Below are 12,415 nucleotides of genomic sequence, written 5' to 3'. Positions count from 1 at the left end.
GCCTTCCCCCGCAGCTCCTGCACCTCCACCTCCAGAGCCTCCTTCTCTCTGGGAGCAGGGGAGACGGGGGTGGGGACAGCCCATGTGCACGGGGCAGGGCGAACACTGGGACACTCACCCGCTGAGTGCCAGGAGGGTGGGTGGGGCGGGCGCCAGGCATGCAGGCCGCTGGGGGCAGGAGCTCAGGGAAGTGTGGGGAGGAGCAGGAGGGCACGTGACCCCCCCACACCCCCTCCGTGGACAGGGAGGGAAGGGGAAGGGGGCTTCGTGGACCCGGGCGGAAGGCGGGGAGCACGGCTTGCAGCAGGATGCTGAGAGCCTGGCATGCGGGGGTCAGTCCCGGCAGGTGCAGCCCAGATGGGACCGGGTCGGGGAAAGGGGCTCAGCCCTGGCAGGGGGCGACGGGGAAGGCGGGCGGCCTCGCCAGGAGCAGCTTCGTCTGAGAGGCTGACCCTCTCCCGACCAGCTCCGGCGCCCGCCCTGCCAGCCCCGCCGTTGGTCACCTCGCCAGGAGCTGGCTGGCCGCCCTGCAGCGCTGGGCCTCGCGGCTCTGCGCCTCCAGCTCGTCCAGGAGGTCCTCGCACTCCCGTGCCTGTGCCTGCAGGAGCCGCCGCGTGCCCCGCAGCTCCTGCTGCCTGTCCGCCAGCTGCTCCCGGAGCCCGGCTGCCTCCGCCCGGGAGGACTCCAGCTGCGGGCACAGGTCCTGCAGGGTGAAGTGCGCTGTGAGCTCCCTCCAGCCTTTGGCCTGACTCCCCCAGGAAGGCTGTACCTAGGGCCCGAGCCCCTCCCCAGTGCCGTGGGGCTGGGCGCAGCCGTGGGGACGCGGCCGTCAGCTCTCCTGGAGGACCACAGGCGGGCCCAAGCGGCCACCTGCAGCCTGGCGGCCTCACCCCTCCGCCCCTGTGGGGACGGGGGACTGGCCTCACTGCTGGTGCCCATGGGCCCTGGCTGCCCACCTGTTCCTGCCGCCGCCGTCTGTCCACGGCCCGCACTGCGTCCAGGGTAGCTGGGGGACGGGCCCGGTGGGGGGACGCGGTGCAGGGGGGACCCCTCAGCTGGCCCTCTGCCCCCTCCTGTTCAGTGCTGCTGCTCTGAGCCAGCTCCGGGCTCCCCAAGTCCGCCCGGGCCGCCTTCAGGGTGCGGAGAAGGAGGGAGGGAGGCAGTGGACAAAGCTCAGGGCTGTGGCCCAACAGGGACCTTCCAGATTATCTCACGGGTCAGCCGGCCCCACTGGGACCTACAGCCCACCCGCCACTGTACCCGGGGACCGGAGGCGGCCCGCACGCTTTGGTGATGCTCAGGGTGCACGGCAGGGGCTCGGCCTCGTCCTTCAGGTCGTCCACTGCCAGCCAGCCTCCCTTGTGCCTGGACTCTTGGCCAGGGCAGGCCCCCCGGTGGGTGCAGACACCCCTGCCGCAAAGCCGCCACTCCCCAGCCCCACGCACCGGCCTCTGCGCGTCCATCCTGGGGGAGCGGACGGCGCCTGCCTTCTCCGGGTTTCGCCCTGTGAGTTTCTGCACCAGCAGCGTCTGCTCAGAGAGTCTGGGGAGAAGTCGGGGCGGGGTGGGCCGTCAGCACAGAGCACGGGTGCGGGCGAGCCCCAAAGACGCCCTGGCTGGTCTGGGAGTAAAGCACAGACCCTCGGCATCTGAGGCCCGCATCCTGACCCCGAAGACGCCCTGGCTGGTCTGGGAGTAAAGCACAGACCCAAGCTCGGCATCTGAGGCCCGCATCCTGACCCCGACTCAGCCCTCCAGGCTCATGGCCAGTGGCTTCGGTCCTGCCCCTGAGGCACAGCAGATGCCGGCTCACCTCTGGGCCTTTGTCCAGCTGCTCCCTCCACCTGGACCGCAGCCGCTACCGCGGCTAACACTGATGTCACTGTCCCCCCCGCCCCAGGAGCCACCTTCTTCTGGCTCCCTAGTGGCACTTGGGCTTCCTTTTCTGTGGCCCCGAGTACCCTGCTCAGACTCTGGGTGCTGCCCCCGCAGGATGCACTGGGCCACCCCACACGGCATGTGCTCCCGGCCCCTCAGGGGCACAGTGGGCTCGACTGTCAGCCTGGCAGGGTGTTTGTGGCCACGTGAGCCTGGGACCCCCAGGGTCTAGGGAACCACGTCCAGTGGCAACAGGTCGGGCCCTCAGTAGGGAGGTGTCTTCCCGTTTCCTGCTCGATAGACTTCAGGCCCCCGACAGTGGTTCTGTGTGCAGGGCCTGCCACGCCCACCTGCTCCCGGACCTCAGCTCGGCCCTGGTCTCATTCACACCAGCAGTGGGCCTGGCCCCTGTCTGCCTCGGCCAGAAGGGTGTGTGCTGTTAGGCCTGACTGTCCATTTCCAGAACCGGCCACGAGGACAGTCCACATGTGTCCCCCGCGGTGTCCCCAGAGACTCTCAAAGTGGGGGCGGGGGGCTCTAGCTTTGGCCTCCGGGCTGGTCAAGGAGTTTGGGCCCTTCTGCCCGTGAGTGTCACGGGAGCACTGGGGTACAGCGCTGTGTGCATCGTCAAGGGGAGTGTGGTGGCGGCAGGACCCTGCGTGACACTCGGGAGGCGAAGGGGCACGTGGTGACTGCCCAGGACCCGGAACCGCAGCTGCTCAGCAGATGGCGGGCGCGGGGCACCCCTCCGCCGCCCCCCCCGCCCCTGTGGGTGCCCACCTGGCCTGGAGCGCCACCTTCTCCGCGGCCCAGCGGCCCTGCAGTTGCAGCATCTCGCGCACTTTGCCCCGCAGCCGCTGCTCCAGGGCGCCGGCCGCGCTGCGGGCCGACAGCTGCAGGTTGGACTCGAGGTTCAGGCAGGCTGTGTGCAGGTGCTGGGCCGTCCTGGCCGCGTCCGCGCGCAGGTCAGCAAGACCCCTGGGGACAAGGGCGGCCCCCGCCGCTGAGCCTCAGGGCAGTGGTGGACGCTAAGCCTGGGAGGCTCTGAGTGGGCTGCGAGGGGCCCGGTCTGGTCACATGACCCTGCTCTCTGCCCTCAGCGGGCCCCTCCCCCACCACTCCCAGGGGAAGCCCCTGCTGAGGTCACCTCTGTGCTGGGTCAGAGCTGAGCAGTGGGCAAGGGCTGAGCCCGTTTCCTCGTGTGCACACGGGGTGCTGACAGGCCCCTCGGCCACCCGGGACAGACTCGTGGGACGTGCCCGTGAGGACCAGAGGGGCCCAGAGCTGCACCCACGCAGTTCCTCGCCCTCTTCCCATCTGTCCCCTGCACTGCTGTCCCGCTCACTCCGTCCGTTTGTCCTTCTCGCCCTCCTGGCACCCCTTCACCCCTCCACCCCTCCTGCAGGGCCCACCCGCGGCCAACACGGCTGGGTGAGGGGTTCGTGAGCCCGAACCGCCACGCCTGCAGGAGTCCCGAGGGCCCGATCCTGCGCCCACCCATCAGATGACCCTTGCCCCACCCTGAGGGAGCCCGGGCAGGCTCCGGGCAGTGGGCGGCTGGCTCACCTCTCGGAGGCTGATCGCAGCTCAGCCAGGTGCGCACGGAGCGCGGCCACCTGTCTCCACAGCAAGAAGAAGTCCCGGGGCTGTCCCCCGCGAGAACGCCCGGTCTGGAAGCAAGAGGCTCGTGTTGGCTTCAGGCGAGGCCCAGGCACTGGCAGCCGAGCGGAGCCCTGTGACCCGTTCACTGTCCCTACAATCTGCTCTTCCAGATGCCATGCTGAGCTGGGTCCCTGGGCCGGACCCGCATCACCTGTCTGTCCTGCGCCCCTGTGCTCCCCAGGCTTATCTTCCAGAATGCGGGGGACCTGGGGAGTGGCCACACCTCGCTCCAGCCCAGAAGCAGACCCCACTCAGCCTGGTCCCCCGGCTGGGGCGGAGGCACCTCTGCAGCCCACGGCTCCTGCCCCACGTGGGGCGAGGACAGGCTCTGCCCCCTTCTCCAGGGCCGGTGCAGGCTCCTGAGATGTCCAGGTGTGCGGCCTGGGCCTAAAAGTGCCAGGGAGACAGAAGCCTCGCCAGGCGGAGCTCACAGGGGCGGGGGGAGTCCCCCCATGAGATCAGAGGTCCGGAATGAGGGCAGTGATGGTGGTGGGGAGGCCACTGCAGGACTTGGGAAGGGCAGGACGGGACAGGGCCATGTGTGGTCAGCGGTGCCAGCCTTGCAGGGAACTAAGCAGAAGCCAGAAGGTCCCGTGTCTCCTCCCCATCCTGCCACTCTCTGCGCCCGGCTGTGTCCTGAACGAATGCTGACCCCCAAGGACCCCGGAGGGATCAGCAAAGCGCCCAAGGCCTTCGTGGGCCCCCGCTGTCCCGCCAGCTGCAGCCCCACCTGTCGGCTCGAACACACTCACCCTCCGCTGGCTCTCAAGCCCACGCCCGACTCCGAAAGCCTTCGCTGGCCCTGCTCCCTGACGCCACGTCTGCGGTGCCCCCACTGAGCCCCAAACACTTCGCTGTATACCCTCTGCAGGGACAGCCCTTCGTGCCTCATGCCCGGGCCCTGTCCATGTGACCCCTCCACCGCCGCGTCGGGTGGTCGCAGGGGGCACCCAGGTTCCTCCTGGTGAAGGGAGGAGCAGAAGGCGGGACCGGCCTGCCTGGAGCTGCAGGCACACGCGCCAGATTCCAGGCTTCACGGGGTCCTGAGCGCAAGGCTGGTCTGCCAACGCGGCAGGGGACACGCAGGCCTGGGACCCGCGAAGTCAGATGCTCAGAGGGACAATGGCAACTTTGGCCAAATGGAGCAACTCGGACACACATCCCTGACCGCGGGCTCAGGGGAGAGAGAGAAAAGCCCAGGGACCACCCGTGAGGGCGGCTACTTGCACAGACCTGGCGCCCGAAGCTGCACTCTGTGTAAGGTGTGCCAGAGGGGAGTGAATGACGCACGTGCACACGCCTGCAGGACACACACACTAAATGTTTGTGTCCCCGAAATTCATCTGCTGAAACCCAACCCCCACTGTGACGGTGTCAGGAGGTGGGGCCCTCGGGAGGCTAGGAGGCCATGAGGGTGGAGCCTCCACAGTGGGACCCGCGTCCTTACACGGGGACCCCAGAGTGCTGCCCACCCGTCCTCCACGTGCGGGTGTGCTAGAGGGTGCCATCTGCTAACTAGGAACAGATCCTCACCAGACACCAAGCAGGCTGGCCCCTTGACCTCACACTTCCAGCCTCCAGACTGTGGGAAATAAATGTTTACGAGCCCCTGTCCATGGCGTGTCTGCTACCGAGGCCCAGAAAGACTAAGGCTGGACGGAGGGAAAGCTGGCCCGTGGCTTTGGAGCTGTACCTTGGCCTTCACGCAGTGTTCGGCCTGAATTCACACAGCTGGGGTGGTTTCGGAAAACTCAAGCTGAATATTGACTTCAATGTGGCCCCAAAGACCATCTGAACCTCTAGACACCTGTCCGAAGCAAGTACAAATCCTTTCCGGAAGATACCACGTTCACTCCAGGTGTCAAAGAATTTTCACCAAGTTCCAAGGAAAACAGCACTCTCGGTGACAACAATGAAAATGTCACCGAAGACACAGAAACAAAGCACAGGATCGAGAGCCAGCAGAAGCCGTGGAGGCAGAGCCCGGGAGCTTCGGAGAGTCGAGCATCGGACGCAGGTGACCAATAGCTGTTTTTAACATGTATCGACATGTATATGAGAGGCTTGAAAACATGAGTTAAGAATGAGCTATTTGGGAAAAAAAATCAAGCAGAATTCTTAAAGATAAAAAACACAATATTCGGGATTTAAGCCAAGTTTAACAGAGATCTGACACCGGAAGAGAAAGCAGGCCGTCTACCAGGAAGCCGGATTAGAAGAAATCATCTAACTCCAGACCCGGGGCGAGAAAGAAGGTCTGAGAAGCACGGGAGGGAGCGTGAGGAGGCCGCGCGCAGGGAGCGACGGCCGCTTCCCCGAAACAATGGAAGACGCAGAGCCCCGCGGAGCCCCGCTCAGGGAAGGGGAACCACAGGCACGTCGCCGCGCAGAAGGCCAAGGTCAACGCCGAGACTCTAAGCGGCCGGAGTGACGGCACAGGCTACCTGGACAAGAAGCCGGCCAGGATCCAAGAGACCGGAGGCCAGAGATGCAGAGAACGTGTTTAAAGGCCAAGGGCGCACGCCGGCCAGTGAGCCCATCCTCAGGCCGGCAGAGCGAAGCGCCTGAGAAGCCGGCACCACCCGGGCCGAACCCACACGGCGGGCAGGAGCTCGGCGGGCAGGAGCTCGGCGGGCAGGAGCTCAGTGGGCAGGAGCCTGGCGTGGGCGGACGGGGCGGCGGGGTGCGGGGGACCGTCCGGAGCTCCCGCCACGGGTGATTACCTGCGATGAGGTCTGGGGCAGGGCACCTGACGCCCCAAAGGGCTCAAGGTCTCAGGGAACTGGGGGCAGGCATGGCGGGGGCCCTGCTGGCCAGGCCGGGCTCCTCTGAGGGGCCCCTGACCTGTGGCCAGGTGAGGCCTTCCCTCTCCAAAGCCGCATCGCTCTGTCCCTGCTCCACTCTCCAGCCTGGCCTCAGCATCCTGCCGTCTCAAGGGGGGCCTGCGCCCCGCTGCCCCCAACTCCGCAGACCGCGGTGGCCAAGCTGGGTGGGGGACGTGGTGTGGCAGGAGGCCAGTGGCCTTGGCCCAGGCGGAAGCACAGCTGAAGCCCGTTCACCCTCCCCTGGCCGCTGCCCCTCCCACCAGCTGCAGGCCTCGGCAGGGGAACAGGGACACCTCGCTCTCGGTCCAGCGCTGCGCCTCCCGCAGGCCCAGCTCGCCCCGCAGGTGGAGCACGCTGCCGGTCGCCCTGGCCAGCTCCTCGGCCAGCGTGTCATTGGCCTTCTTCATGTGCTGCAGCTGCTCCCGCAGGAGGGCATTCACCTGGGAGAGGCCGGTGCTCCTGGACGGGCAGAGACCGCACGGGCGGGGGGCCTCCCCTTAGAGCCAGGCCCCGGCCGACCCCTGCTCAGGTGTGCAGCCCCGCACTGCCCCCGAGCAGCGCTGACTACCTGCAGTGGGCCCCCAGCGGCTCCCCAAACCAAGGCCAGTATCTGGGTGCCCCCGGGCCCCTCCTTCCCTGAGATACCTGTTCTCTCCCTCCTCCCCGCCCAAGCCCTCCTGGCTCTGCGCCCCCAACCGTGGCCACTCCTCAGTCCCAGGTGCAGAGGTGAACCCCAACACCAGCCGGAGGGACAGGACATAGGGGCCCCTGGCCGAGGGTGCCATGGCCTGGAGGAAGGTGCTGCCCCTGCTGTGGGCAAGTGGGGACAGGGAGGGTGGCCTCCGGTGACTTGTGACTTGGGGGCCTTGTCCACGCAGGACGGGCCTGCACGTGGCTGCAGTCAGGGGCCCCAAACCTGCCAAGTTGGGGGACTGACCCTCCAGAGCCAGCATGACATTCTCTGCCCCTCTTCCCTCCTGGGCATCCCCCTGCACTTGGCTTATTGCCCCCCCCCCCCAAATAACCTGTTTTTCAAAAAGCTTCTCAGAACTTGCCCCCACTTTTCCAGTCCCTGAGGGTGAGGGAGGGAGGGACAGGCTCCCCAGGGCCGACAGCTGAGAGACACCCTGCTCTTCCAGGAAGTGTCCTGGGGCTCGGGGGTGCAGGAGCGACCTCTGGGGAGGGGCTGAGGCTATCACTGCGGCTGCTGGGTGTGACACATGCTCACCCACAGTAAACAATGAGCCCTTGACCATGGCATCCTAGTGGCTTGAGGTCAAAGGGTCCTGGGAGGGGGGTCAGGGCGGAAGCGTGAGGAGTGGGGTCCAGGGCAGCACCAGGGGCACCCATCCAGGTCGGGCCGGGCCAGCTGACGGCCTCGGCCAGCTCAGGCCACCTGGCGGCAGCACCCGCCAGAGCACCAGCCTCAGCAGGCATCAGGGGCCTGTGGGCACGCTCGGCAAAGCGGGGCCAGGGAGACCCTCCCAGCCTGTGGGACTGGCACCCCGTGCCCGAGGCCTCGTAGGGCTGGTCCCTGCTCCCCACTCCACTCTGCTCCCCCTTCCCCTCCCTCTACTCTCGAAGCCTGCAGCGGACTCCCACGGGCCAACTCGACTTGGGTCACTTTGGGAAGAAGTCGGCCACCAACCCCAAGATGCAGTGGGGTCTGCTGCCTCGTGCTGATGGCGAGCCCCCTGCAGCCCCGACGGCCCGCCCAGCCTCACCTCTGCTCGGCCGCCTCCAACCGGCCCAGGGCCTCCTCCAGGTCCACGCTGTGCTCTAGCTCCGACCTCCGCAGCCGGGCCTCAGTGGTCCGCAGCCGAGCCTGCAGCTGGATGGGAGCGTGAGCCCACCTGGCCGGCAGCCCCACCCCTGCGAAGCCCTCCCACCTGGAAGACAGGGGCCCCTAGGGTGCCCAGCAGGGGCCGGGGTCAGCGGAGGTCGGACTGGGGCTGGATCTGGAGAAGCTCAGGCCCCTCCACCAGGTGGGTCCGGTGGGTGGGCGTCCACACCCTGCCCCTGTGCGGGGGCGCACAGCCAGCTGAGCAGGGGGCCTCCCGGCTCTGGAGCGCCACGTACGGGGCAGCACGGCCGGTGGCAGAGCAGGCCTGGGGTCACCCCGAAGAGGGTGAGGGCGCTTGGGGTCCCACCTGCAGCTGCTGCTCCCAGCACCTCATCCAGCGGGGGGTAGGGGCCCACACGCACCCTGCGGTGGGCCTGTGGGGAGGGGTGCCACCGAGCTGCACCACGCCTGTCCCAGAGCCCGGTCCTCCCCTGCTCCCGGCAGGCGGCTGAGCGGATGGCTGACCCGGATACACTGGGGTGTCCGGAGAGGAGCTCGGGCCAGGCGGGCTGGCTGGTGAGGGGCTGGGGGCGGGAAGGTCAGGAGAGCTGGAGGCCGCACCTGTGGTGTGACGTGGGTCCAGGTGTGTGGGGAGATGACCGGCCAGATGAGAGAGAAGCCGGAGGGGGCAGGGGCTGGGTGGGGGCAGGGGCTGTGGCCGGGATGGAGGTGGCAGGAAGCAGCTGCGCCGGCCACCCTAAGCCCCGCCCCGGCCCGGCTGCTCGGTGGGTGACCTGGGGAGGCCCGGTCCCTCTGGCACCACACAAGAGAGCCGGGCGTGTGCCGAGCTTCTGGGTCTTTGAGTTCAAACCTGACTCACGGGCTTTACTGCTCTGGCCGCAGGATTTCTGCGGCTTCCATTCCCACGGGCCTGTTCCCAACATCCCCCCGCCCTGTGCTAGGAAGGTCCCCCACCCCCACAGCTGGCCCGGCCACAGATGGCACACACGGTCCCCGGGGTGCAGGCGAGCTCACTGATGTGACCGCTGGCCCCATGGGAAGGACCCTCACCCCTAGCCCTGTCCCGGGGCCCGCCAGGGCGCTGGCTGATGAGAACAGGTATTCCCAGTGTGGGGTGCCTCTGTGGGGCTGGTGATGTCACCTATCCCTGGGGCCCTCGGGCACCTAGCCCTGGGCGCTGGCCACCGGTCATGGTCCCAGCCCATGACCAGCATGGCCCTGAGCAACTGTCTCCTGCTCTGGGCCTCCACTTCCTCATCTGGAAAGTGGGGTCGACCGTCCCGCCTCGTGGAGCAAGGGGGCTCTGAGGACGGGGGCGGCAGGGGCTGGGCCAGACCCGGCAGAGCCTCTGAGCCCCTCCACGGTGGGCCGGGCACCCCTCAGAAGCGTCTCACCTTTCTGCCTCGGTCTCCCCATACACACAATGGGGGTGCCCCCCCCCATACACGAGGGCCAAACAGGCCCCTTGCTGCGGCTTGCCAGTCACCCTGGAAGGCACAGACGTTCGAGGACCCAGGGCCAAGGGTCACAGCTGTGCCTGAGGCCTGTGCCTTCCTCGGCTGTCGGGAAGGGGCCAGCCTGGGGGCAGATCCTGGTCTGCCCGAGCCGGGTCTGGGGCTCGGGGCGCGTTCCTTCGGGGCCGGCTCCTTCCGGCTTGGCTTCCTCCCGCCTCCGGCAGGTGCCAGCCGCGGGCTGGCGCTGCGCTCGCCCTGGGCAGGGCTCCGGGGCCCGTGGGCAGCGCTGACCAGGCCGCCTCCCGGGCAGCGCCTTAGCCGGGCTGTGGGCCAGGGCGGCCTGGGCAGCGTCCTGCTCTCGCCTCCCACCTCCAGCCTCGGTTTCCCCACTGTCGCCAGGGTTGGGACCGTGTGGCTGACGCTGTGTCATTCCACGCCGAAGACTCGCTTGTGGTCCCACAGGTCTGACTGCCAGTCCCGAGTGGACTCTGCCTCACCCCGGGCCCGGCTGCCACCCTCTGGCCCGCCACGAGGCCACTGCGCACTCACCCGCTCGCTGACCGCGTGGTACCTGCCAGCCAGCTCGTCCCGCTCGGCGCCCGCCTGGGCCAGCAGGCCCTCCAGCCGGGAAAGCTCCTCCTGCAGGAGCTGGCTCTCCTCCTGCACGCGGGCTGAGGCGGCCGGCGGCTCCCGCACCCCTGCAGGTGTGGCCGAGGTCAGCCTGGGGGCCCGCCCAGGCCCCCCGCCTCAGCCACAGCACCTGTCCCCGAGGTGGGGCTGCGGACTAGCCTGCCTGGGAGACCCAGACGTGGGGCAGGTGGATGTCCTGCCCTGGGCCTCGCTTCCTGTCCAGTCAGGGGGCATGCTCCTGCACCCCCCCGCCTTGGATCAAACACAGACCCACGCCCAGGGTGAGCCCCAAACCAATGCCAGGGGGGTGGGGGCCTGAACACAGGGTGCGCCCGCCCCCAGGAGCTGTGGGACCGCTGACTCAGTGTAACTGGACCCCACCCTCCAGTAAAGAGCAGCTCTTCAAGCCACTCGAGGGGTTCCCCTTTCCTCCACACACATGTACACACACACACACACACACACTCACACACACACGCACACACTCACACATACACACGCACGCTCCCGCACACACATGCACACAGGTACATGCACACAGCCACATGCACACACTCACACATGCGCGCACAGATGCACATACACACACACGCACATACACACACACTCACACACACTCACACACACGCATGCACGCATGCGCACGCACAGCCAGCTCCCTGGGGCCTTCGGGTGCTGGACAGACTCTCATTACAGAAGGGGTCCTGGGACGTCACACGGGAGTCGGGCTGGCTCCAAGTCACCCAGCTGGCTGGGAGGCCTCAGTGTAGGAGCCCAGACTCGAAGCCAGCTCCTTGGTCGAAAGCATGACAGCTAGGGGCACCTGTGGGGGCCTGTGGGGCGGGGTGAGGGGGCATCTGCTTCCAGAGCCTCAACCTCAAGGATTTTCACTCCTCCGATGGAAAGCAAATGCAACTGTAAACAAGACTGGCGGTCACGGTCGTGAGTGTCACAGACACAAACGCAGCGCTGGCTCCGGAAGGTCCCTGAGGCCTAGCAGGACGCTGTGGGTGTCAACCCGCAACCCCCGTGGGTGGCCCTGGGAGGCGACAGGTCCGGAAGGATCTAGTCAGGGGACAGTGGGGCTGAGCTCCCTGACTCCGGATTCTGGCCGACGGCCGCGCAGCTCCCTCTGTGCCCCCTGCCATCCCCACCAGCTCCCTTCACCTTGGGGTGGCTCCTCGCCCAGGCGGCCGGCCACGATCTCACGGATGCGGGCAGGCACGGGGGTGGGCGGGGCCCTCCAGCCTTCCCCACGCACGGTCAGCGCCCGGTCTTCTCTGCTGGCCGTGGGGCTCAGGACGGTGTCCTCTAGCCTCTGCAAAACACCAGCCAGAGACACCTGGAGCTGGTGACCCCCTGTACGGGCCTGGAGTTAGTGAGGTGACCACGGGTCCCCCACGACGATGACCTGCCCTGGAGAGGACTGGGTGAGGTTGAGGTCACCTGAGGCACAGGCCTTGGTTTTCTCCGCCCGCACAGTGGGATGGCCCCCTGCCTGTCCCGGCTCTGCTCTGTGCACCGAACTCCCAGCCCAGGTCACCCTTTGGCCCCGCCTCTGCAGGGGGCCTGGCTGAGCCCCCATGGGTGCACCTCTCCGGGGATGCTGGGAAGTGGGTGCCTTGGCCTCTGGCCCTCAGAGCCCCCGCCCCCAGACCCACCTGCAGCGGGCAGCCTCAGTTTTCACTGTCAGACTTGGCAGGGAGGGGCCTGAACACCACCCAGCGGCACAGAGCCATGGGGGGAGGGGCGGACAACTGGAAGGACAGAAGGGTAGAGGCTGGGCCTGCCCACAGCCCTTTAGAGCAAGGCCAGCTGTGTGGGCTCATCCGGGCACTGCGGGCCAAACGTGGGCCCCAGGAGGGAGAGGCTGCGTGAGGACAGTGAGGATGGCCCTCCTCCTCCGCTGTCCAGAGCAGCTGACCTGCCATGGGAGAGGTCGACTAGGCCTGGGAGTGGGCGGGGAATTCCCGGTCCTGGGTCCCCAGAGGCTGGTCCTGGGGGGTCTTGGGCTCTGAGCCAGCGCCCTGCCTTCATTGTGGGGATTCTTGCTCCACAGCCCGGGGTGGGGGAGCCTGGGGTTGCCCTCTGGGCTGGGCCTGTGAGAGCCGGGGGACAAGGCCACCGTTCCAAACCAGCAGGGACCTCTGGACGTGAATGGCC

The 12,415-nt window shown here is 67.6% G+C and overlaps 1 protein-coding gene across 1 annotated transcript in view; it reads right to left on the bottom strand.

Annotated features, from left to right (window-relative positions):
* The window catches only part of LOC105302975 (putative ciliary rootlet coiled-coil protein 2), a 71,861-nt gene that overhangs the window by 42,492 nt on the left and 16,954 nt on the right, over positions 1 to 12,415 (bottom strand). The window contains exons 3-12 of the mRNA XM_023521081.1: positions 11,420 to 11,570; positions 10,172 to 10,320; positions 8,089 to 8,195; positions 6,658 to 6,823; positions 3,444 to 3,547; positions 2,658 to 2,855; positions 1,242 to 1,542; positions 957 to 1,130; positions 504 to 703; positions 3 to 48 (exon numbers count right to left, since the gene is read on the bottom strand). Of these exons, the coding sequence (XP_023376849.1) occupies positions 3 to 48; positions 504 to 703; positions 957 to 1,130; positions 1,242 to 1,542; positions 2,658 to 2,855; positions 3,444 to 3,547; positions 6,658 to 6,823; positions 8,089 to 8,195; positions 10,172 to 10,320; positions 11,420 to 11,570 (1,596 nt within the window). The remainder of the gene's footprint in view (positions 1 to 2; positions 49 to 503; positions 704 to 956; positions 1,131 to 1,241; positions 1,543 to 2,657; positions 2,856 to 3,443; positions 3,548 to 6,657; positions 6,824 to 8,088; positions 8,196 to 10,171; positions 10,321 to 11,419; positions 11,571 to 12,415) is intronic.

The sequence above is a fragment of the Pteropus vampyrus genome, unplaced genomic scaffold (genome assembly GCF_000151845.1).
Source record: "Pteropus vampyrus isolate Shadow unplaced genomic scaffold, Pvam_2.0 Scaffold291, whole genome shotgun sequence".
In the NCBI taxonomy this organism is placed as follows: domain Eukaryota; kingdom Metazoa; phylum Chordata; class Mammalia; order Chiroptera; family Pteropodidae; genus Pteropus; species Pteropus vampyrus.
Note: the sequence above shows the minus strand (reverse complement) of the source record. Positions and strands in the feature narration are given on the sequence as shown.